This window comes from Melanotaenia boesemani, chromosome 13, assembly GCF_017639745.1.
Source record: "Melanotaenia boesemani isolate fMelBoe1 chromosome 13, fMelBoe1.pri, whole genome shotgun sequence".
NCBI classification, from domain to species: domain Eukaryota; kingdom Metazoa; phylum Chordata; class Actinopteri; order Atheriniformes; family Melanotaeniidae; genus Melanotaenia; species Melanotaenia boesemani.
The window spans coordinates 4,741,681-4,763,767 of NC_055694.1; the positions used below are offsets into that span (position 1 = coordinate 4,741,681).

The following is a 22,087-nucleotide window of genomic DNA, read 5'->3' on the forward strand; positions in this document are numbered from 1 at the left end:
GGACATAGCTGTTTTGAGCAGGTCTTGAGAACTCTGGGACTGACACCATCTGGACCTGCAGCCTTGTTCTGGTTCAGTTTCACCAGTTGTTGCATGACTTGGTTACAGGAGACAGACAGAGTGGAGGTGGAGGTAGAGGAGGTTTCAGGAAGTCCTGATGTGGAGGGAGATGAGGTTGTGTCCAGGTCCTTGACTGAGCTGCAGGGTGACAGAGTGGAGGTGTGACAGGAAAGCTGTGGGCTCATGGAGGGTGTGTGGCTAGTTGGGGTTGAAGCAGGAGGTGAGCTAAACCTATTGAAGAACATGTTCAGTTCATTCGCTCTGTCCAGACCTCCATCGGTCTGATCCTCCTTTATCCCGAAGCCAGTGATCTTCTTCATTCCTGACCACACATCCCTTACATTGTTTTTCTGAAGCTTACTTTCCAACTTCTTCCTGTAGTCCTCCTTGCACTTCTTCATTTGTGTTTTAAGTTGTTTTTGTGTGGACTTCAATAACTCCCTGTCTCCATCCCTAAAAGCTTTCTTTTTGATGTTCAGCAGCTTTTTCAGGTCACTGGTGATCCAGGGTTTGTTATTGGGGAAGCACCTCACTGTTCTTGTTGGAACGGTGCTGTCCACACAGAAGTTAATATAATCTGTCACACACTCAGTCAAGGCATTGATGTCATCTCCATGAGGTTCACATAGGACGTTCCAGTCTGTAGCCTCGAAGCATCCTCTCAGAGCATCTTCAGCTTCATTAGACCAGGTTCTAATAGCCTTTCTAATGACTGGTTGTTGCTGAACGATGGGCTTGTAGGAGGAGGAGAGAAGAACTAGGTTATGGTCTGATCTTCCTAAAGGTGGCAGGGCAAAGGAGCTGTATGCATTTTTAATATTTGCATAAAATAAGTCCAACGTTTTGTTTTCTCTGGTGGAGCAGCTGACAAACTGTTGGAAAGTTGGTAGAGTTGCAGAGAGGGAGATGTTGTTAAAATCTCCAGAGATCGCCACAAATGCGTTTGGATGTTGTGTTTGAAGCCTGGCCACTACAGAGTTAATGACATCACAGGCTGCGTCTGGAGCGGTACCAGGTAATATATATACCGCTACCAGAATAACGCATGTGAACTCTCTGGGTAAATAATACGGGCGGAGACTCACAGCTAGCAGTTCAATGTCTCTATTGCAGATTTTCTCTTTAACAGTGACATGTTCAGGATGACACCAGCGCTGGTTTACCAGCACCGCAATTCCACCTCCCTTCAGCTTCCCGCTGAGTTGTTTATTGCGGTCTGCACGGACCGTCCTGAAGCCGTGTACAGACGCATTACAGTCTGGGATGTGTTCATGCAGCCATGTCTCGGTGAAGCACATAATACTGCACTCTCTGTATTCTTTAAGAGACCTGGTTAGCACCTGAAGTTCATCAATTTTGTTAACTAGCGATCTCACGTTTCCCATAACAACCGTTGGAAGAAACGGTTTGAATCGCCACCGTTTTTCTCTCTGCCTCGCTCCTGCCCTGCATCCTCTTCTCTTTCTTTTCAACTCCGTTGGGATTTGAAGTGTTGTTTCACTGATAATCTTGAGTTTGGAGAGTTTTATCAGTTGATCCCGATGGTAAACAAGTCTCGTTGCCATGGAGACTCACAATAACAAGTCTTGCAAAAAGAAAAAATATTCAGAAAAATCTCCCGTATAGCACAGCCTCTGACCAGCGCGAAAAAATCTACCCGAACAGACACAGATTGACAGCTGATGTCTTAAAAAAAGACGGCTATATTGCAAAAAAAATCATAAGTTAAAAACAGAGCTACTACAATTGCTGCTGCCACCTAGCGGCGCATTCTAGAACATGGCATTAAAACTATTAAAGCAAATAGCATAATAAAGACATTAAAATTTTTTATACATTTAAATAAAATAATTAAAATAAACTAAAATTAGATCAAGGTAACATCAGATCAACATATTCTTCTGTCCTAAGGCCAAGGTGAACAGATGGGTTTTAAGAGGAGATTTAATATAAGGGAGGACTGTCTAATGTTTAAAAGCAGCTCATTCCACAGTTTAGCTGCTGCCACCAAATGTGTCCACAGTCACCAGATCTCAATCCAACAGAGCAGCTTTGGGATGTGGTGAAATGGGAGATTCTCATCATGGATGCAGCCGACAAACCTGCAGCAAATATATGGAGCAAAAGCTCTGAGGAATGTTTCCAACACCGTGCTGAATCTATGACAGCAAGAATTAAGGCAGGAGGAAAACCTCAGACAACCAATTTCCTATTTCCATTTTATCGAGTCCACTGATAAAGTGGCTAGCGCATGTACAGTACACTGTAGCTACCCTAAAGCAAACAGAGGATAAGTGTATAAAGTAGGAACTTAGAGGCTAAAAAACCTCTGAATAATATCTTCTTTAGTACTCTTTCAAACCCACTACTCCCATAATCTTCTTTCCTTAAAAAATTCTTCTCTTCACACAGCTGTATGCACACTCAGTGGCAAATTACTATTTTTTTTAAGTGAAAATAAGTATTTCTGTAAGGAAACTAGTTTTTCTCTAATGATGTGCTAAATTATGTGAACCTTTCTTTGTAGTCCTGAAACTTGTTTTTATTTGATTTATAAAGGAGGCTAAAACTAACCATCTGACCAATTCTGACTCTCAAATTATTCTAACACAAAACAAACAAGGAACCGTTATAGTTTCATATAAAATTGTATAGTTTTTACATTTTCTGTACTCCCTTCCCACAGCTGCTGCTTAAGTTTTGATTAGTCAGCATGTGGATGTCCTCCATCTCCATTTGTGTTCATCCCACACTTTCCACATCTTACTTGTTATTTCTTTACCACAAACAGAAGAAAAAAAGAGAAAATTCTGTCAAGCTAAACTCTGCATAATGTCATGCAAAAAATCATTGCTTTGAGACATGTCGTGCACACATGTCCCACAGTCCTTAAAATGTCTTACTTCTCTCCTACTTACAGTTCTTTATTTTCCTTTTATGTTCACAGGTGAATTATTTGGGTTAAGGGTGAAAAGTACATTAGTAGGGTCAGAAATAAATATAAAAAAATATATGGGTAGTTTGTAATCAGTGTGGATGCAGTTTAGAGATTTTGTCAGTTATGCATTATGTTTTGCTTCAATTCAAAGAAATATCATACAGAGATGGGAAATGTGAAAGACAATAAATATCCCTGGTGCACATTTTCTGGTGATTTTGGGCCAGTGCACAGACGAAAAATTAGCCTTAGCATGAGAGACCTTACCATGTGACCTCATCACAAAGGCAGTGTCTGTTAAAATTTGAGTTCTTTAGAGTCCTTTAAGTATGTTTTCAGAAAAAAACTTAAGCAGTTTTTGATGAAAAGACGACCTTGTCAACCGAAAAATGAGAGGAAAAATATTCTGTTTTAAGGTTATGGGACTGCCAATGGCTCTGTGAGCATTGCAGAGATGGCCAAAAGTAAATGTACTGGTTTCAGTACACTGAACACAAAAGCATCAATAATTCTGAAGTATACAAAGTGCAAGCTGAAGCTTTCAGAATGGCCTCCTCACTTGAATGTTGTTTAAAATTTGAAGGTGATAAATTCTTTACTCAAGAAAGGCATGCAAATGTGTTTGCAAGCACTAAGGAGGATGTTCACAATTTTGGACATGCCAAACAAGAAAACAAAGAATTTAGATTCTTAATGACTGACTCCTGCAGGAAGTGTATTTTGTCTCACTTCTTACACAAAAGGTCCAGCTGTTGGCTAGAAATGGCTTTTTATTATTATTATTATTATTATTATTATTATTATTATTATTATTATTATTATTATTATTATTCTTTTACAAAACAAATGCACATTGACAGATTGATGTGAAGTGCAGTTAAACACCAGCAGACAACATGAGTATGAAGTGAGCAGAAACGTTAATATTGAAAATTACATGTGTTGCATGGAGAAATCACTTGGCTGAGTACTAACTATGATTAATTGGATGCTAAATTTAGGGGAGAAATTGTAGAATGATGGATTTACGGATTTTTATTGACAGCATTTTGGTTTCTATTGATCAAAAATTTGAATACCTGCTTTAGTTGGCACATATGTCTACAGTTGAAGACACAAGTCTTTCGTAGATGCTAAAACAGTGTCTTCTGCATATGAAAGTCCTTATGGCTGGTGTCAAGTATTCCCGAGAGGCAGTGATCTGTTACCCTCCTGCAACCTTGAGCCACCCACATGCAGCCCAGATCACCACCTGGCTTCCTAGATGCCAAGATGAAGCTTGTAATAACACCCACAGTGTGTAAACAAGGAGAGTGAATGAAGACTAAACAGGCTCCTGCACATTTAGGGCTAAATGTGCAGATGCTACATTAGATTCTGCTTTGGTCGTGGTCTCAGAAAGTCAGTCCACTTGCTATCTTAACTACAGCAACCACAGATCTAATTAGGGCAGCGCAGTGGTTAACAGTGCTGGAAGGTTGAGGGTTTAGAGATGGGGGCCTTCCTGTGTGGATTCTGGCTGTGCCTCTTGTGTGAATACAAGAATCGAGTCAATGCTGTGACAGAAATAAGATGGTGTAAATCTTGGGATTTTAAAACTGTACCTCCATCATATACTGGTCCACAATATGCAGTTCTGTAACAGGTCCCTTGAGGGATTTGTACATTTCCGCATCGTCCATGGTGGGGACATACCTTGAAGATAAATACAAACAACATCAATGTTCTTTTTGGATGCAGTCATTTTATTTTTGTATATTTTGCATCACATCTTACTGATTTAATTCCTGGATTTAATCCCTGTAGCCATTAATAAGAAAAGTTAGGACAGTAGGGAAATGCAATTTCTTTTTAAAAAATACTTACTTTCAGTTCTATTTAGTTGCAGACAAATGAATCTAAGATACTTCATGTTTTTCTTGTCAGCTCATTTAATTTACATATCAGGCCTGAAAGTGGGAAATTTAGACTTATGAGCATAAAGATGAAATAAAATAAACTATTTAAAAATTATGATTAGGATCATAATTTAGAATAGAAAAATTAAGATGAGCAAAAGATTTTTTAAACAAAAGTCCTCAAACATAGATTGGAAGGGATTTAAAGATGCTGCATGGTACTACCAGAACAGATCACATTGTGCATGGGTGTTTACTTTTTAGCCTTGCATTTGCTTTGTAAAGCATTTTGGGTTACAACTGAGTTTAAAAGGTACTAGATAATCAAAGTTGAGTTAAACTGAGCTCCAGTGCCTTAGGCAAAGGCCATTTCTATGTCTGTGATGGCAGCATCAATGCAGAAAAGTACATTGAGGTTTCAGTGCAACATGTGTTCCCTTCAAGATAACATCTTTTCCAGGGACATGCACACATGCAGGGACATACATACATTTTTAACATAACAATGCAAAGCTGCTTCAGTTCTTGACATCCTCAATATAAGATCATCTTTTAAATGTTGTGGGAAGGAATGGCAACTTTACAAAGTGGTAAAAGCCTTTTTTTTCTTACCCACATTCTTTGGAAGATGCTGCAGTAAAATAGTTTAACCTCTATTATATTTGATTCTGCAGGCAATCTGGGATGAATAATTTTGCAAGCAAATGTATATTAAAAAAAAATAAATAAATAAGCTGCATCATGGGTATCATGGGTTCCCTTTCTTTCTGTTTGTATTTTCCATACTGTCCATTGTCTGAGTCTGGGCTGTAAATATTTAACCTCATACCTCGAGGTTTTTTGGTTTGGCCCCTCCAAGACTATTATACTGGATTTTTAATATGTTACAGTGTGTGACATTTTTACAGCACAGCACATAAAATACAACTACAAAAGAAAAGGGCAGCAGAAAAAAAATAATTTATTTAAAATGAATGATTATTGCATTGTTTTAACTTTGGCTTCATGTCACCCCCCCTCTCCCGCTCACTCTGAAGCCATTAGATTGTTTTTCAGTGGCCTGGAGGAATTATCAGAGCCAAGTGGTGCTGATGGTGCTTGTCACCTCCTATAAAGCAGTGAGACGCTGACGAGAGCCGTCATGTAACAGCTGGTACTGAATTTGAACCTTCCTCATTTTGAATGGGACTTCCTCCCTCTGTCACTCTGAGTGTTTTGACCTCTAACTGAAAGAATTCATTTCTTGATGAGCCGGCCCATGTGCCATTGGAGTAGCACTGATTAATATTGCAGCATCAGTTGGGAGTGATCTTTTCAATATTGTATTCAGCATGTGCCAAAGCACATTGAAATATGTGTCACGTTTTCATAGAATAAATAAAATCCTCCAAGCAGTACATTAGAACACTCTTGCCTTTCAGGAGTTCAACATCCAAAGCCACCAAGTAGACTGCAGGTAAGAACCAGGAGGCATTTTAACCCACTTTCAGTGTCTTATTCCTGAGGGCATGTCAATAGTTTCCATCTCCGCAAATAACCAGAGATAAAACTTTTATTAGTAAGCTGCTCTGATAAAAGCTTCTCTTTAGGATTAGAACATGGTGAACACTGTTGTGCAAACTGTGTGCCCTCTCTTTATCACCAGGCAGTGGTTTCTGCTGTTTCACATTGTCCTGGCTGCGTCACACATTCACACTTGTCTTTATGACTTGCTAAGCTGCTAGTTTTTCTCCTTCCAATGAAAACACACATCAAACACTCTCTGACTAGAACACAATAAGTCATTCAACTCTCAGCTTCAATTGTGACTCTATGAGGAATGAATACAAATCAGCATTTTTTTTGTGCAAATTCCTACCGTCTCAGAGAGGTGATGTGTTCATCAGACAGGCCTCCATCTTCCTCATTAATGATGAACAGTTTGTCCTTCAGCTCCCCCGGTTGCACTGGAAAACTTTTGAGGAAAATGTCTGGAAGAAGAATAAATTAGACAAAGTCAACACACCCAATAGTACATGAAAGCTTTTTTCTTGACAGATAGTCCTCTTATCCTCTGATGAAATTACTCAAAAAGCATTCAGAAGACAAAGGGTCCTTTGCTTAATTACTTTCTTCCAAATGCCTAAGGGAAATGGACAAATTTGCATTCTATCACGTCCAAGCTGATGGGATTTTTTTTGTTTTATAGAAAATGTCTCTGCATAATTCAGAAGCAGTGGGAAGCATTAATTAGGGGCCTTATTCCTTATGTAGGAAGCATTCATTAGGGGCCTTATTCCTTATGTAGGAAGCATTAATTAGGGGCCTTGTGCTTAAAACATGTATGTGTACATGACATAGAGTGTCTTTCTTGAACTGGTAAGATGAGTTCTCATTTAGCACAAATCACAATTGCATTGTTAGCAAATATGAGGTAAGTAAACTGAGGGACATGTCAAAGGAAGAGTTTGTTATTTAGGAAAAATTCATGTTTACTTTTGTCTAGAGAATTTGATTAGACTGGTGCCAGTCTTCTTCCATAAGAAGCTACAGTGCAGCTTAGAAGAATGACTCAAACTAACTTCTTGATATACAGTTTTTCACAATTTCTAAAGAAAAATATTCTAAAACTTCCACCGAGTTTCACAAAATCTTAAACACAAATCCAAAAATTCAGACAGTCAGTTATCCCGTTCCGATCATACACACAGCAACCAAAGATATATATTAACCTCGGAGCATTTGTCAGACATAAATAAAACAAAAATGTAAAAACTAAATAAATAATTTAGGACATAGCATCTGGGGCATGTAGTTACCAGGAAATAGTCATTGCAAATGCATTTAGGAAAAAACTAAGACAAACTAAATATAACCATCAAAGTTATGTCCATATTCAGCACTGTCATAATACAAAAACAAAAAAGAAAAGTAGTTTACTGAACAATGAAAGTCACTGAGATTATTATCATCATGATAATAATCCAGTTCAAACACTACGAAGATAAATAAAAAGGAGTTTTGTGCATTAAATGAAACAGGAAATACAGTAAATTCACTCTGGCTTTATGTACTGAACATTACAATATAGCTTACAGTGCCCAACAAAAATATCATTTTAATTCAGTTTTACATTAAGTTGATGTAATCCATTAATTTCTATAAAATCTCATTTGCATTCCATTAATAGGATTATGCTGAAATGGACTGTACTGAGTTGAAATTGAATTAACTGCACTGAACAGAATTATAATTGGATTTAATCAAACTGTATTTAACTGACTTGAATGTAACATGCCTACTTTCTTTGAAGGGAGACTCTGCCTCTCTGAGGTGCTCTTTCTATTCCCAAAAGTTTAAATTGGGGCAATAAACTGAACTGAATAGAACAGCCTATGAATCTTCCATCCTTTCCTTTCCTAAGGTTGAATGTCCATAAGTTTTGACGATCAACTTTCCCGTTCCAAACTAAAAACTAGTAAATCCAAAAGATCAAGCGGATTGAAAGAGTACTCTGGTGAAGTAGGTTATCCTGTTAAATAAGAATCATTTCTGAAGTACAAAGACAGGATAAACACGCCTCTAAATCCTTGACATTAAAGTCTTGAGACAGTAATTCCCATACCAGAACCAACACAGCCTTTTATGTCACGGTTTCAAACGAGGAGTGTCAACATCAAACATCTCAAACCATTTTGAGAACTTCTAGTAGCCTCGTGAGTCTCATCTGCCTTTAAATAAATAAATAATGAATAAAAATAAAAAATAACTCTTCACATACACACACCTAAGTGAAATTTAAGCTCTTTGTTGACTGGAAATCAGACAAACTGGGCACTGCCCTGGCAAATTAAAGTATGGAGATGGAAAGGGTAGCCCAGTGGGTGCTGGAAGCCACGGGTGTACTTTTAATTAGGTGTGCGACATTTCCAGTCATTAGATATGCAACATGCAGTGGAGCTCTCCAGGTAAATATTCACATTAGCTGAACACAATTTAAAAATAGAAATGGTATTTGAACATAAAAGTCTACAATGGATCAAATACAGAAATATTTACTCATCTTAAAAGATATTTTCATTGTTTTCTATTTGTCTCCCATTACATTTAAAAACAAACTATCATACTTTTACTCATCTTCTATTATCTGACGGTTGCTTAGATAGATTGCTTAGATTAGATTTTAATTTTATATAAATTAAAACAATTAATTTACTCAGTTGATACAATGGCTTGTTTTTGGTCTGTGATTGGTCAGAAATCAGAGTGGGGGGGGGGGTTAACATCCTCCTTCCCCCCTCAATATTTAGATATGACTGTAAATTACATAAGTAAACTATGTGAAAAAATGTAATATTCAGTCAAACAATGTGTATTAAATGCAGAGAGAAAACAAAGCTTTGTAAAACTTTGATTCTACCTCCTATTTCTCACAACGGTTTGATCTGCCATCATTCAGAGTCCGATGTGCCTCAAAGGTTATATGTTTAAATTCAGAACTGACCATTTTTTATGTACTAAATAGGGAAAATAACACCTTCCAGTTTTCATTTGTTGCCTTTTTACTAATAACTAATTACCAGCACTTATATTGTTCACTTGACAAAATAAAGAAACTAAAGCTACTTTGCTAAAGAAAAAAATGTAATTAGACCCAGAAAAACTAATTAAATCTTTCACACAAGTGTGATAAGCTGACGTATTGAAAAAATTAATGACAATTTACTAATTTGACCAAAGTTTTAGACTTGGAAACTTCCTGTGCTTTACTATTTGTTCATGTTAAAGTTTAGACAATTAGACTTCCTCAGGATCAGCAAATAAGGCAAGACAGTTTATTTATATAGCACATTTCATATACAGGACATTTTAAAGTGCTTTACATAAAACATTAAAAGCATTACAGATATTAAAAAGCAGCAACAAATAGCAAGAATCACAACAAAAAATCACATTAAAAGAAATGTTTTTAACCTGGATTTAAAAGTGTCTACATTTGGTTAAAGTTTAATCTCCGCTGGCAGTTTGTTCCACTTGTTTGCAGCGTAACAGCTAAATGCTGCTTCTCCAGGTTTAGTCTGGACTCTGGTCTGGACTCTGGTCCAGAGTCTTTGGATGTAAGAGCTCTGCTAGGTTTATATTTCTCTGAACGTATCACAGATGTATTCTGGGCCTAAACCGTTCTGGTATTTGTAAAACAGAAGGGTTTTAAAATCTATTCTGTGACTGACTGGAAGCCAGTGTAAAGGTGTCAGAACTGGTGAGATGTGTTCAGATCTTTTTAGTCCTTGTTGAAACTCTAGCTGCAATTAAATGCAGGCAATTAAATACAGCAGCTGCTTTAAGCTGAAGCACTACATTTGTCAGAGGCAAGTGAGCCCCAGTAAGTAGCTACAAAGACTGTATCAGACATGTTACTTTACTTGGCTGAATAAAATATGTTTCTAAATTTAACTTTGCTGCATTTTATTCGCTTCATTACCTCCCAGATGATACAGAGCGGCTGTGCCTCCCACGCCTGTGTTTATGGAGGCAAACAGTCTGTCCACAACTAAAATGATAACTTCCTGGTTTATTACTAATGTCTAATATTTGTTTAGGATACATTCATCAAACTAAGGTTCTCATACCCCAAAATGCTCAGTAATTTTCATTTGTTTCAGCTACAAAGCCTTCTGTTGCAACAGATGCAGTATGTGGTCTTGTACAGAGCTGAAATATGCATAAAGACGCCGTCTGGATGGGAGCACATGTTGCTCTAAAACACGTGTAGAACTTTTAGCATTGGAAGGCCCTTCCTACGGTGGCTGAGTAGTGCATTTTAAAAAGTACATGAACAAATGTGAAAACAAAATTACATTTTAGGAAACAAATTTACAAATTATTAGACACAAGCAGCGACACAAAGCTACAAGTGGCAAAACACAAGTACAAATCCTGAAACAAATTGACAAAATATGACTCTTAACGGATGTCGTAAATACCAAAAGTTATCGGTGATAAACTCATCTTGTAGTACAAAGAAATGACTTGAGGTCAGCTACAGGAAGGAGGTCAGCGGTGACTCTCTGAGGACAAACTGCACAGCGTGTTTCATGAGAAAGCTCCAGAGACCGTCCACGCGAAGAACAAAAAGGTGTAGACTGGATAAAGATGACTCCATAAAAATGCAAAACATTGTTCTGTTATCTAAAACTTCATGAAACTCGTTCCATGCAGTTCTTGTCCTCAGAGAACCGCCACTGACTTCCCACGTGCAGCTGAATACAAATCAGTTCTTTGTCCTGCAAGATGAGGTCATCGCCGCCTCACTTCCGGTATTTAAGACATTCCTTTACCGTTAAGAGCTGTGTTGTGACAATTTTGGGGTAAATTCATATTTGTGTTTTGCCACTTGTAGATTTGTCTCGCTGCTTGTGTTTAATTTTTTCTCTTTTTTTCCTCAAATGTAAATTTGTTTTAAAATTTGTGGACATGTTTTGTGAAATATAAATTTGTTTTGGACTTCTCAGCCGCCATACTTTCCAGACTTCCACAGGAACTAATGGATCTCCACACCATCAGGACAGGCTTCTGCACTGAGCACTGACAGCAAACCGAACGTGCCCTCTTCACAGGCCGGCGGACAAATTTCAAACTTCAACTCATCGGAGCAGAGAAGAGTTTTCCACTTTGCCTTGACTGGTTTTGAAAAGCTTCTTTCTGGATCCCATCCTCATATGGTTTCTTCTTTGCATGACAGGGTTTTAACCTGATTTCTGGAAGAGTTCCTGAAGTCCATGCAGTGATTTTCAGGATAAATATATCCCAAATCCCAATATATCCCACCTGACTGAAACTGGGGTTTGCTGAGAGCACAAACCTCCATCATTTGAAGCAATGATGGAGAAAAAAGTGGGGCTATAATTTATGCACAATGAGCCAGTTTACATGCACATCTAAGATTAGATGTTCAAAAAAAAAACCCTGTCTCACATTTACTAGCCCACTATCTGATTTATTTTGGAGTATGTAAAAGGTGACATAACTTCCTGTCATTTTCAAAGAATCCAGTCTAATTTGAACATGACAAGATCACAAGCATCCAGAAGTGATTTCAGCTCTTTCCCTTGTGCAAAAGAGATGTCTGCAAATTCTCTGAATCACTTGGGAAAATTATGTTCTGTATTTGATAGAATATTCAGTCATACAACTTTTCTGAAATCGCTGTATAAATTGTCGCTTGCCTGTCGTGATTTCTGAGACTCTGCTTCTCTAAGGTGCTTTTTTTTCATGTTATTGACTTGTTGCCAATTAACCTAAAAGTGCTTTACACAAAACATTAAAAGCATTACAGATGGTACAAAGAAAGCATTCAGACAAATAGCAAGAATCAAAATAAAATATTAAATTACATTAAAATGATTAAAAGCAAGATGAGTTAAAAGTTACTGTACAGAATTTATGCATAGGCACATGAAAGCAGAAATGTTTTTAACCTGGATTTAAAAATGTCTACATTTGGTTAAAGTTTAATCTCCACTGGCAGTTTGTTCCACTTGTTTGCATCATAACAGCTAAATGCTGCTTCTCCATCTTTAGTCTGGACTCTGGTCTGGACCAGCTGACCTGAGTCTTTGGATCTAAAAGCTCTGCTAGGTTTATATTTTCTGAACGTATCACAGATTTATTCTGGATCTAAACTGTTCTGGGATTTGTGAATGATCAGAAGGGTTTTAAAATCTATTCTGGAAACCAGTGTAAATATTTTATAGCTGGTGTGACAAGTTCAGATCTCTTAGTCAGTTGTTCCTTAATTGGAATATGTTCCTCCGGCTCAGACAAGTTGCTGCCATCAAATTTAAGAGGAGTTTGAAATGTCTCACTGTCAATATTAGAACTGTTTTCTATCCTTTATAGTAAGGGAAATGTTTACTTGCATGAGATTTGAATATCATTGCATGTTTAAATTCACATTTTCTACAAAGTCCTAAATGTTTTAGAATTGTGGTGTCTGACAGATTTTGTGAATGATACCTGTCACTGGTAAAGATTAGAGATTATGAGGCATAAAACAGAAATCTTGCACCACATCCCTCTACATCCCTGTGATATTGCAGGAATTCCTGAGTCACATGGTCTAGTCATAGACTAGCCAAGTTGATTTTGCAGAATGCAAAGAAAAGAAAACCAATATCAGCAACCATTTAGCTGTCAAAGGTCTCTGTTATTCCTAAAGACCACTTAAAATATTAGAAATATGCACATGGATCATTGCAGTAATATCCTATGGATGCTTGTCTATGGAGCAGCTTTACACCTGTATTAATTAGCATCTCAGCATCTGTTAGTTAATAATTGAACATATACGTGTAATATAACCCGACTGAGATGGAGTCTCTTGTCTCTGCTGAACAGTTACTCATATGTGAAAAAATAATGTGAGCTTGTATGCATCCTGGCTCCAAGTGTAATGAGATCATATGAGTAAATAGTGTGGCAAAGAATAAGATATGAGCTAAATAAACAGCACAAATTCCTGTAGGTTTGATGTGCTAAACATGAAGGCAAGAGCAGGGAGTGTTTATGTCATTGTGTCCGCAAAGGAAATGCTAGGAGAGACAAAGAGGGAGAGAAGGAGAATTACCTACCTCAAATTAAGCTTTTTTTATTAATTAAACGTACACTCCATTACGCTTTAGAGATAAAGTATATGTTTACAGTCATGACAAAAAAGTAAACTACATTTTAGTTTATAAAGATATTAACATAAAAGTTATCCGGTCTTTACCAGGTCTTACAATGAATGAGTACAGCCCATCAATCTGAGAAGGGTTATAAGGCATTTCCAAACCTCTTCTGCAGTAAGAGTAGAAATGTAGAAAACACTAAATAAAATATGCTCAAAACATCTTTCAATAAATAGACGTTCTAGCAATTTATACTCCAAGGTCAGACTTAATGAGTGAAAAACACAACACAAAGCTACATCTCTACAGGCCTCAGTTAGCATATTAAATGTTAGAGTTCAATGCCTGAACAAGTTTGGTTTGTTTGGAAAGGTTGCAGGAGAAAGCGTCTTCTCTCCAAAAAGCACATGGGAGTACGGCTTAGGCTTGCAAAGCTGTATCTGAACAAACCACAAGACTTGCAGAACAATGTCCTCTGGACTTAAAAGACCAAAGTGGAGCATATCACCAACACTTCATACCAACTGTTCAGCACGGTGGTGGAGGTCTGGTGATCTGGGCTTGGTTCACAGCCACAGGACCTGGACACTTTGCAGTCATTAAACTGACCATGAGCTCCTTGGTGTACCAAAATCTTCTAGAAACCAGAATATCCAAACTCCAGTCCCTCATATCAGGCTTGATGCTTCCTCACAGCAGCCTTTGTGTGCTTTATCAGTATGAGTCTGCAGCTGCGTTTCCATTACAGCATTTTGCAAAATAAAAGCGATATTTCTAACATTTCGACAAAGTGATTTAGTTTGAACTGACCATAAAATGAATGTTTCAATTATTATAATCCAAAAATATACTACAGAATGATAAATCCTTCACAAAAGCCATTTTCTGTATTTTAAGTTGTTTCTCTGTGCTGATATTGATCGCAGACGCCAGCTTCAATGGCAAATCTCAGTGCAGAAATCTCACTTACAGTACGTTATTTTCCAGATCTGAGATGTGTCTTTCTGTTTTTATGTTAATAGGACCAAACAGGAAGAAACAACCAAACAAACAGATTCCTTGTTTATCAAATGTCACGTTTTTCAAACCCTTGCAGCAGGAGTTGCCTGCAGGCTGTCACCACCCAGCTTCTGTTCCTGGCACAACTAAAACTTAACAAGTCAGGGTGGAGCAGCGTTTCCATATGTGGTGGTATTCTGCATAAGGGTAGAAAATCACTGCTGTTGTCACTCAGATCCCCCTATTTATATTTTATCAACATGTGAACTCTAATTATGTTGCGAGTCTGCAAATGAACTCTGACAACCAGCCGCTGCCACATCTGTATCTTTTTACAGTGACTATCCCACTTTGAAGACCTGTGAGGGAAAGCTTCTGAAATGTTCTCCTATGGGTGGAGTCTTGAAATATACAAGCCTCAGTTAATCAAAAGTGAAAAGCCATTAGATGAGGAATAGAATATGTTCCACTCCACACAATCATTCTGGAGATCCCACAAGCAGTTGGATCTGCATGCTGGTGACATACTGCCCCCTGCTGACGGAGATGCAGAACATCCATCTGCTTGTTTCTCAGCCAAAGTGTCTGAAGCATCACAGGGAAAGTGGAAAATGGAAAATATTTCTCGATCCCTCATAAAGCCATCTCAGGTAATTTGTTTTTTTATTGAATGTTTTCTGAAGATCAGAGTCTGACATCAGCTCTGCCTCTGTTGAGATGCTGGTTACTCTGTGTGGTGCTGCCCTCTAGTGGTTGTGAAAAGACACCATCAAGGAAAAAACTCCTGTATTTGACTTAATCTAGAAGAATGACTTGTAGAATAAGCCATTACCTATTCTACTAGTTTTCTAACCCCTCTCTTAAAGTGCTAGAAATGATCTGTTGTTACCAATAATAGTGATGAGAAACTCCACCTTAGAAACTCTGTTTTATTTTGTTTTTTTTTTTTTTTGTTTGTTTTTTTTTATTTTGAGGTACTCACTGAAGTTGTGTGCAATCTTCTGGTTCATCATTATGTGTTGGGTGTTATTCGGCTCAGTCACACCTAACATCCCCAGATCTTTGATAGCAAACTGCTCGTACAGACGAGATGTGTCGATTTCGATCTTCCTGCTAATTTCTAGTTTCCAAAATGATCTTGCAATCTGCCAAGAGAGATTCAGACACTTCAGTTTTTTTTTAAATTAGAAAAACATTATTATAAAAATGTCTTGAACCATCCTTTTTGTTCTTATTTTATTTTATTTTATTTTATTTTAGCATGTCATGGCAGCAGTAGTAGCAGCAAGTGTGTAGCAATGAGAAAGTGTGCTTTTGCCATGTAGCATGAGGGTTTGAGGCAGATCACATGGGAAGCAGCAGCAGCTCAAGTTGTCTGTCTGAGCCGGCTCACAGGCATTGCTTTATTAAAAACAACAGTAACCCAGTACTTGACAATCTTAACCATAACAAAGCAGGTAAACAGAAAAGTTCATAATAGTAAAAATTAAAACACAGGGTGAGATTTGAACTAGCAATCTTTAACTCAGGGATGCTTACAGGGATGAAATGCTAGTAGAGATACGGTATGCCAGATGACACAAGAACTGGACAGAAAATAAGCAGGACCAGGTCTGATGAGGGACATATCCTCCCCAGAACTTGGACCTCAACATTAATTGAAGCAATTGGTGATTATCTTGACAGAAAATCAAACAAAAGGCAGCCAACGTCCAAAGAAGAAAGAAGTCTGGAGAATGACAGTAATCCTGAAGACAACTTAAAAAACAGAAAAGACATTTTGTCTAGGAAGGTTCAGGCTGTGTTGAAGATTAAAGGCTCCCAAAAAGATTTCCAAACTCAAATTTTCAAATTAGAACAAATGTTCAAGCTGTGCATCCTCTGTTTTTATATTCTGGGTTTCCATTACACGTGTACCTGTTTAACATATATATATATATAAGGGATGGCTTAAGACTTTTCTACTGTACTGTAAATATAATTAATTCACTGTTCTTGTGTAAACTTTGTTTCCAGCAGGTTAATTTAGCATCTTATAAATGAAGTTAAAACGAAAAGTGGTGGTTACCTTGTCAGAGCCAATGACATCCCAGTGGAAAGCTTTGGTCCGTTTTTTCTTTAAACTTGTTTTCGGCTTTAAGGGTAAAGGTGGAGGAGCTGGGATACTCGGGGGTGGAAGCCCTTCCCTGACAGGGGTACCTGGTTCTGTGGAAGAGGGTGCGATGCCAGCATGACAGGGAGAGGGTGGAGGAGAGGAGGGCAACGTGGGTAAAGTAGAACAAGGAGAGGTTGGTATGGGATTCGAATTATCAGGTCCGGTAAATTGGGCTGCAGACTTGATGCGAGGTTTAGTAACAGGCTTTGTGGGATGAGACTGGCTTGTGTCACCACTGGAAACGGGATCAGCATTTTTATATTCAGCTGGAGGATAAATATTGTTTGCATCATCAGATCTGCCATTTGACTCAGGGTCTGTATCGTTGTCCTCTGTGTCTTCAGTTATGCTGGTATGTTGAAAGGTTTCCATAAACATGTGTTCACACCTGGACTTCCTTTTCCAGTCTAAACACAATCTTTGGATGGCTTGGACCCAGGCATCCCTCTCTCCCTGCTCAACACCAGGAGCTGCTGTTTCATCTGGTACAGGCACCTTAAACCTGTAACATATCAGCAAAGCCACACCCAACTTCCTTGTTTTGTTGTATTAACACAATACTGAAGCAGAGCCACATCATAACTTATAAGCACATTCATAGAAAAACATCTTAAATGTATTAAATCTGCAACTGACTGAAAGTGAACATTTGAACAAAGTTTTTAATCCGAAAATAGACACAACGAGGCATTGAGATATAAAACCATTCTCACTCACTGGTACACGTTTTTGTGGGTTGTCAAAGTGAAAGTATCAGAGTTGTGGGACTTCTGCACACTAGTGTCACCATCTGAGAGGTGAATCACGATAGACATGGGTTCCGAGGCGGTCACCTCTGTGGGGCCTCGCTGCCTGAATGGGACCAGTATTAGCTGGCCTGGGTGGAGCTGGACTTCATATCTGGAACAAAAAAGAGGAGTAACAGGTAGTGCAAGCCTCAACAGTCTGAGGATCTGGACTTCATCCCAGTTCTAAGCTATTTGCCAACTGTATTAAACGTGGTATTGTGCAAAAGTCTTTAGCCACTCCTCAGATTTTTGTTTATGTATCATCAGGAAACCATTTTATAAATGCAGTGATTTATTGAAACATATTCAAGCATCAAATTCATAAATTTCCACACTACATCAGTAATGTTGAGGTCTGGGCTCTGGGGAGGATTCATCCCTCCATCAGACTTGTTGCTATTGATTTTCAGTGCAGTTCTTGTATCATTTAGCATACCTCAGCCTTTTCTCCCTGTTTCCCATCCTGAAAAATGACAGTCTCTCTTTCTATGGAGACCATTTCTGATGAGAATTCGGCCACAAAAAGATGGATCAACTGAAGGTTCAGGTGCATCTCTCACATCCCGTGTCAGGCTTTTGCTGCATTTTTTAGTATTTTTGGATGCAGCACCTCTACAGTGGATATTTGTTTAGATCGGCCCACTACTGTTTCTGTCCTTCACTTGTCCAGTGTTTTCAGTTATATTAAGAACACCAAGCTGAGATTTGCCAAATTTTCAACTGATAGCTCTAACAGTTTGTGTCCAACTATTTTATTAGAATCTGTTACGTCAAGCTTGTTCCAAGCTAAATTGTCTGATATATGTGGACACAAAACTGGTTCATCCCTTGGATAAGGTCCCTTTTTAATCCTTGAATTATCTATGGGTCAGTGTGAAGAACAAAGAAACACATTCCTCTGAAAATTGTCAAGAATTGAACTGAAAATGTGTAAAAAACCAGCCAGTTTGAATTTATTGCACTATTTCTTCTGTTGTTTTATTTGTGCATTTAAGTTTTAGTTGAATGTGTGGATTTTATTTTATCACTCTACAACTGGGGTGAAGACATGGTTCCCCTAGCGGGACAATAAAGTTAATCCTGAAAACTTCAAAAGACCTTCAGAAAGCCTGAAAAACTATAGCTCAAGTTTACGAGAAAGTCTGGCTGCTTGGAGACAGATGAATGAAGCATTTTGCACAGTACTGTATTCAGAAATGTTTGCATATGATATGTAATGTACAGGACATCCATACACTCACCAATCAACTGCTGCAGTTTTGAGTGCAAGACTGGTAGGCAAAAAAATATAAAAAGCTAACAAATGTTGATAAATCTGCCTTACAGATTGACCAGTTTAGCTCTATATAGATGACATGAATGTAGAAATTATTTCAGTTCAACATTAATGAAAATATAATCTGTCCAGCGGTTAAAACGACTTCACATATTCATAAAGTTTGGTTTTTTATATAGCAGTGCTGTTATATGTGTGCTGTATGTGTACATGTCCGTACTTCACCCATTTAAAAGAAGCCAGGCCTCCTCGGAGCAGCAACAAGACGCCTTCCCGCTGGCTCTGTGATGCCTGCGGCTGCTGGTGCTTTTCTGCATCGTCTTCCTCAGAATCATTGTATATGTTCCCATAAATAATCTGATTCACAAGATGCATCATCTGCACAAAAAGACACAATCACAAACATGTCACAAACATGTCACAAACATGTCACAAACATGTCACAAACATGTCACAAACATGTCACAAACATGAAACACGATTTACTTTGGAAACTTTCAGTAAACGTATCAAAAAGAGGTAATAATTTACCTTATGTTTGTCTTCCAGCGATTTGGCCTCCAGTTCATAATCATCATTTCCTTTAAAGGAAATGGAGAACCTGGAACCCACTCCATCATCACAACTCTTGACAGCTAAGAAGGGAAGCTGGCGTTTGATGATGCCTTTCTCTATGCTGCACAGCATTTTGGTCTTGAAATCAAGCTAGATGTTCACAACAGGAGAGTTTGAGTGAGATTACATGAGCAAGTCCGAGGTGATGGACAGTAATTAGCAAATGTTAGCAGGCTAACCTAAGATTTGTTGATACTGCAACATCAGTCTGCTAACATGTTGACCTACTAATCATTACTCTACCTATGTAGCTTGCTTCAAAAACCTGGTGGTTAAGCCTTTTTACACCTTACCTGAAGAATCCGCTTCTGCCATCTGTAGCGACCATTCTTATGAACACTGAAGTTGTATTGTGAGACTGTTTGTTCCTAAAAAACAACAAAAGGAAATCATCTCCAAAGACAAGTTAGTTCAGCCAGCATTGTTTCCCTTTGCACTGTTTTCTTTTAAGACGTAATGATGAATGATAAAAGCTATCTATCCTTCTCATTCCTTCATAAAAACAGCCGCCCACAATCAGATTTAGATTAAAACTGATCCAGCAGGCTGAGCAGCTTATTAGCATAACAGGAGCTGATGAGTTTGCATGTGAAGTAAACACCGTGTCACGGTTTCTGGGTTTTGGTGGGTGTTTTGATTGTTTAGGATTTTGGTTTTTGTCATGATTAGTTTGGTCATGTTCTTGGTTTGTAGTTATGTTCATGCTTTAGTTTTCAGTTTTGTCATGCTTGGTTTTCCCTCTTGTGTTCCTGTGGTTTTCTGTTCCTGCCTCGTTAGTTCACCTGGTCTGATTAGTCATCCACTTCACCTGTGTCTTGTTACTCCCTCTGTGTATAAGTACTCCCGGTTTTCAGTCATTGTCAGATCCTCATTTTGTCATGTTTGGTTTTTGTTCTCTGGAGTTTATCACCGTCGTCTGTGGTTCCCTGTCGTGAGTTCCTGGGTAATAAACCTTTTTACCTGCACCAGTTCTGCCTCCTGCCTGCATTTGGGTCCTCACCTCCACCTCCATTCGTGACAGTAGGATCTGACCACAACTGGACCCAGCAGGTTTGATGGCTTGGTATCAGTTTTACGGTTCTGAGGTTGCTGACTGGTTCCCAACGGTGGAGGAGCCAGACCTGTGGTTTCCTGATCCTCCTCCCACAAGGTCCAGGAGGAGGAGGACGTCCAGGCACCAGGGGCGGCAGCCCATCGAGTACATGACGTCAAATGAACTGGTGGGAATGCTCCTTGGACTGGACACGGAGCCTGAGCCGCTGGAATATCCAGAGTGGTCGCCGTTCTGGGGAACCAGATTGGCGATTAGCCCAAAACCACTGGGGCAGGCCAGGTCTCGGAGGTCGACACCAGCTCCTCGGTCCACGTCTCGAGTAACGCCATCAGCTCCACGGTCACGGGTGTCGTCACGGGCTCCCAGGCCCACGCCTCCAGTTTCACCTCCAGCTCCAGTGGCTCAGCCTGCGGAGGTCCTGTCTGCCCAGCCTGCGGAGAACCTGTCAGCTCAGCCTGCGGAGAACCTGTCAGCTCAGCCTGCGGAGAACCTGTCTGCGCAGCCTGCGGAGGTCCTGCCTGCTCCCAGGTCTGCTCCAGTGCCCCAGCTCTCCACGCCTGCTCCCAGGTCTGCTCCAGCTCTTCAGCGTCCCACACCTGCTCCGAGGTCCTGCCCTACGCCGCAGCATCCGACGCCAGCTCCGAGGTCCTGCCCTGCGACGCGGCGTCCGACGCCAGCTCCGAGGTCCTGCCCTGCTCTTCGGCGTCCCACGCCGGTGCCCAGGTCCTGCCCAGCTCTTCGGCGTCCCACGCCGGTGCCCAGGTCCTGCCCAGCTCTTCGGCGTCCCACGCCGGTGCCCAGGTCCTGCCCGTCTCTTCTGGTCCCAGTTCCTGAGGGGGTCAACGATTGTGACGCTCCTCTTCTGGTCCCTGTCCCTGAGGGGGTCTCCAGTGGTGACGCCTCTCTTCTGGTCCCTGTCCCTGAGGGGGTCTCCAGTGGTGACGCCTCTCTTCTGGTCCCTGTCCCTGAGGGGGTCTCCAGTGGTGACGCCTCTCTTCTGGTCCCTGTCCCTGAGGGGGTCTCCAGTGGTGACGCCTCTCTTCTGATTCCTGTTTCCGAGGGGGTCTCGGGTCGAGACGCCCCTTACCCACTACTGGTGCCCGACCCAGAGCTCCAGTCTGCCCGTCCGCCGCCGGAGCTCCAGTCTGCCCGTCCGCCGCCGGAGATCCAGTCTGCCCGTCCGCCGCCGGAGATCCAGTCTGCCCGTCCGCCGCCGGAGCGCCAGTCCAAGCCTGCCCGTCTGCCTGGAAACCTGTCTGCACGGCCTCCGGGTCGTCCTCCGGAGGTTCTGCCCCGGTCCGTCCGGCCCCCTGGCCGGCCGCCTGAACTGATCCTGCTGTCTGCACGGCCTCCGGGTCGTCCTCCGGAGGTTCTGCCCCGGTCCGTCCGGCCCCCTGGCCGGCCGCCTGACCAAATCCTGCCGTCTGTTCTGCCTCCAGGTGGCTCCCCCTGAACTTTGTCCTGGGGCCTGTCTTGTTTTGGTGCATTTGGGTCCTCACCTCCACCTCCATTCGTGACACACCGTGGTTTTACAAGACAAGGTTTTTACGTTCAGAATGCAAACTGGATTAGCTGCTACTCTGATATCTGGCAGAGTAGAAGATTTTTTTTTTTTTTTTTTTAAATGTCTGCTGCTAATACATGCAGAGCTAGAGC

The 22,087-nt window shown here is 40.1% G+C and overlaps 1 protein-coding gene across 2 annotated transcripts in view; it reads right to left on the minus strand.

Annotated features, from left to right (window-relative positions):
* LOC121652048 (formin-like protein 13) overlaps positions 1 to 22,087 on the minus strand; it is a 47,791-nt gene that overhangs the window by 21,658 nt on the left and 4,046 nt on the right. For both annotated transcript variants that reach the window (XM_042004584.1, XM_042004583.1), the window contains 8 exons: positions 19,671 to 19,745; positions 19,294 to 19,467; positions 18,983 to 19,140; positions 17,416 to 17,598; positions 16,612 to 17,200; positions 15,526 to 15,688; positions 6,755 to 6,866; positions 4,603 to 4,693 (listed from right to left, as the gene is read on the minus strand). In XM_042004584.1, coding sequence (XP_041860518.1) covers positions 4,603 to 4,693; positions 6,755 to 6,866; positions 15,526 to 15,688; positions 16,612 to 17,200; positions 17,416 to 17,598; positions 18,983 to 19,140; positions 19,294 to 19,467; positions 19,671 to 19,745 — 1,545 coding nt within the window. The remainder of the gene's footprint in view (positions 1 to 4,602; positions 4,694 to 6,754; positions 6,867 to 15,525; positions 15,689 to 16,611; positions 17,201 to 17,415; positions 17,599 to 18,982; positions 19,141 to 19,293; positions 19,468 to 19,670; positions 19,746 to 22,087) is intronic.